At 40.9% G+C, this 3315-nt stretch overlaps 1 protein-coding gene across 1 annotated transcript; it reads right to left on the bottom strand.

Annotated features, from left to right (window-relative positions):
- Positions 1 to 1556: 1556 nt before the first annotated feature.
- On the bottom strand, positions 1557 to 2405 carry LOC132639341 (uncharacterized). Its single transcript, XM_060355795.1, has one exon. The coding sequence runs from the start codon at positions 2403 to 2405 to the stop codon at positions 1557 to 1559; it is 849 nt and encodes a 282-aa protein (XP_060211778.1).
- Positions 2406 to 3315: the final 910 nt, after the last annotated feature.

Genomic DNA, 3315 nt, shown 5'->3' with positions numbered 1-3315 from the left:
TCTTCAACATGGAACAAATCGCGTCAACCGTGCGGAAAGAGTACGGGACGTACATTGAATTACGTCCCGTCCTTATAAAATACGGCATCTGACTAACTTCATACTTCGGAAGATGTACAGGAAAATGTCCATCCCATCCTTTGAAGTACGGGACGTACTCTCACGACGTCCTTTTCCTCAGTGCTTAATGACTTTTTGTTGCTTTCAGCTAAGGGACGGGCAGCAATTACGGCCCGTCCATATATGTACGGGACGTGCTTTCCAAGCCATACTTCCCTTCATTTTCTAGAAACTTCAACGGCTTTCCTCCCAAGTGCGGGGAACGGGTAAGTCCCGTCCTTTCAAGTACGGGACGTCCTTTTTCATGTTTTGCTCCATTTTGCTGAAACTTTCGTCTTTGGACTCCTATAATGCAAACAACCTGAAACACAATAAAAACACATTAAATTGACCAAAACTTGCTAAAAAAAAGTAAAACTTAGAGCCAAAAAGCGTTGAATGAGCCAAAAATCCTCGTCACATCAACACCCCCAACTTAATGTCTTTGTTTGTCCTCAAGCAAGTCGTACAACATAATGACTCAATCTAACACCTAGTTATCATAGAATGATAATGTCTATATTGGTTTTGACTCTGAATTACCAGCTTACACGTTTCTCTTCCAAGGACCACCCCATTTTTCTATTTTCAAACATTATGCATAATTGAAGAATGCTATGAATAACAATGATGCTTCAATGAATGACATTACATTATCGAACATATTATGATGCACACAAATGCTACTTTAGGTGGTCACTTCACTTTGATCAATTCTCATTCTTATGCCCTCACATAGACCAAAGAATGTCCAAACACACATATATACAACAATAATGGGACGAAGATGAAAGAGAAGAGAAAACACTCACACTCACAAAGAAATTCATATCTACACAGGCTAATACCATAAGCTTGCCCTTATTTTCTATGCTTTCATCCTTGGTTCGTTCAGTTGTGATCATATTAGGACTTGTTTCTGGCTTGTAATGTATGCTTAGGGACGAGTAGGATACTTTTTGGGTATTAATGACTAACCCTTCTTGAACACTACATCTCTTTACCTAAATTCTCCTCTTATTCAAGACCGTAACACGTATGTACTTGCGCAAAATCTCCAAATGCTCAATCTGTTCCTCGGTCAATAATGCTGAAACGATCACTGGCAAAGTCTTGTTCGGACCAAGGAACTCATACCTCAAGTGTGATGGGAGCTGCTTAAGTTTTGGTGGCTCAACAATAGAAGGCTTAGCTGGTGGAGTAGTTCTATTTTCAAGGTCAAGACCAAGCTTTCTTGGGGTGTAAGAACCTAGACCCTCAAGCGCATTTATCGTTTCCACGTAGCCATCCATATCATTAGCTTCAAAGTTCATTAGAATCGCAGCAAGAGCTTCTCCCAGACTTTCTTCTTCCATTTTATGTTCGACAGCATCATCAATCCCATCAAATGAATCAATAACTGAGATACTCTCATAAGCACTTGGCAACTTCATCCCCTTGCTTGCTTGGAAAGTTACTTATTCATTATTCACTCGGAACTTAATTTCATTCTTTTCAAAGTCCATAAGCGCTCTGCCTGTAGCAAGGAATGGTTTTTCCAAGATGATGGGAATATCTCTATCCACCGCACAATCCTGAATAACGAAATCAGCAAGCTTCATGAACTTACCCTCTTGCACCAACACATCATCTATAACCCCATCTGGCTTCTTGATAGATCTTTCCGCCATCTGTAATCGCGTAGAAGTCAGTCTATGCTTTCCCAATCCGGATTGTTTGAAAATAGCAAGGGGCATTAAGTTGATACTTGCCTCATTATCACACAAAGCATGGGCGAATGCATGAAGCCCAATATTGCACGGGATGGTAAATGCCCCTGGATCTCCCTTCTTTTTAACTGTGGTGGAAGCAATGATCAAACTCACATGATGAGTACAGTTCACTATCTCATGTTGCACAGACCTATGATTAAAATTCACTGTCTCATGTTGCACAGACCTTTTATTCGTAAGAAGGTCTTTCATAAACTTAGCAAATTCGGGCATCTCTTTGACAGCATCTAAGAATGAAAAATTCACTATTAATTTCTTCAACTGATCATAGAACTTCTGACACTTAGCATCATCATTTTTCTTTGCCATCCTCTGAGAAAAGGGAGGCTTTGCTTTGTACATCTGAGTCAGAGTGTGAAGAGCCCCTTTTATCATGTGTTTCCTTGTATCAGCAGCAACCTCTATAGTATCAGTAACCTTTTCTTCACCATGGACCTCTTCATCAATGATAGGCGCATCGGAATGCACCTCTTCTATGTCAGCACCTTGAAGTATTTTACCATCCTCGTGCAATGTAACGACCCGTTGGGTCATTGTAGTCCTTTTGGCACTTTTGCCATTTTCAAGTGTTTATTAACTCATTTTAACCCGATGTTGACCTTTGGGCAAACAGACCTTTTCCGGAGTTTTGTTAACTCCGAGAGGTCCGAATGATTATTTAAAACTTGTATGTATGATTGGTTCAGTTCCCAATGCATTTTGGTGCATTTTAGGACTTTATATGGGAAATGGGAAGTAAGCACCAGTGGTTGACTCGGTCATCGAGACCTTCGTTGGAAATTTCGAGACCACGAGTGCGTTCGTAGCATATTTTTGTATGAGTTTAGGTGGTCGGGGTATGAGCAGATGGCCTTAGGGATAACCCAAAAATTCGATGGAAGACTTAGAAAACATAGGCAATTCTGGTGTCTGGTGCCTACAACGGCGGCACCAGAGCTGCCCGAGCGGTACCGCTATGGTGGTGTAGTGGCCGCTGGGGCGGTCATGAGTAGATTGGCCTTTACCGTTGCAGCGCTGTCCCCGACGTCGCAGCAGCGCAGCTGTAGCGGCAACACCCTCGCCGTGGCGGTCACGGGCAGTGTTATTTCATTTAATGTGTCTTAAATAAGACTTAGACCCTCATTATTTCATATCTCGGTATTGGAGCCTAAAGAAACTGTTCTTGGAGATAATTTGAAGAAACTCTTGGAGGTAAACTTTGCCCAATCCTTTGCTCTTTTCTTTTATCATCATCATCTTAGAATCATCCTTTCTCTTTTCAATCCCTTAGAAGTAGAATTTGAAGAAGGGTTTTGGGAAACTTCTTCCTAGGGTTATAAGTGATAAAATTGATGATGTTAATACTAAAATATGACGAATCTAAGCTTAGTAATCATATATCTTCCACTTTTAATGTTGAATTTCAGATTTGGAGAATTAGAGTTCATACCCAATTTAGGGGGTT

This window comes from Lycium barbarum, chromosome 5 (assembly GCF_019175385.1).
Source record: "Lycium barbarum isolate Lr01 chromosome 5, ASM1917538v2, whole genome shotgun sequence".
Lineage (NCBI taxonomy): Eukaryota > Viridiplantae > Streptophyta > Magnoliopsida > Solanales > Solanaceae > Lycium > Lycium barbarum.
Note: the sequence above shows the minus strand (reverse complement) of the source record. Positions and strands in the feature narration are given on the sequence as shown.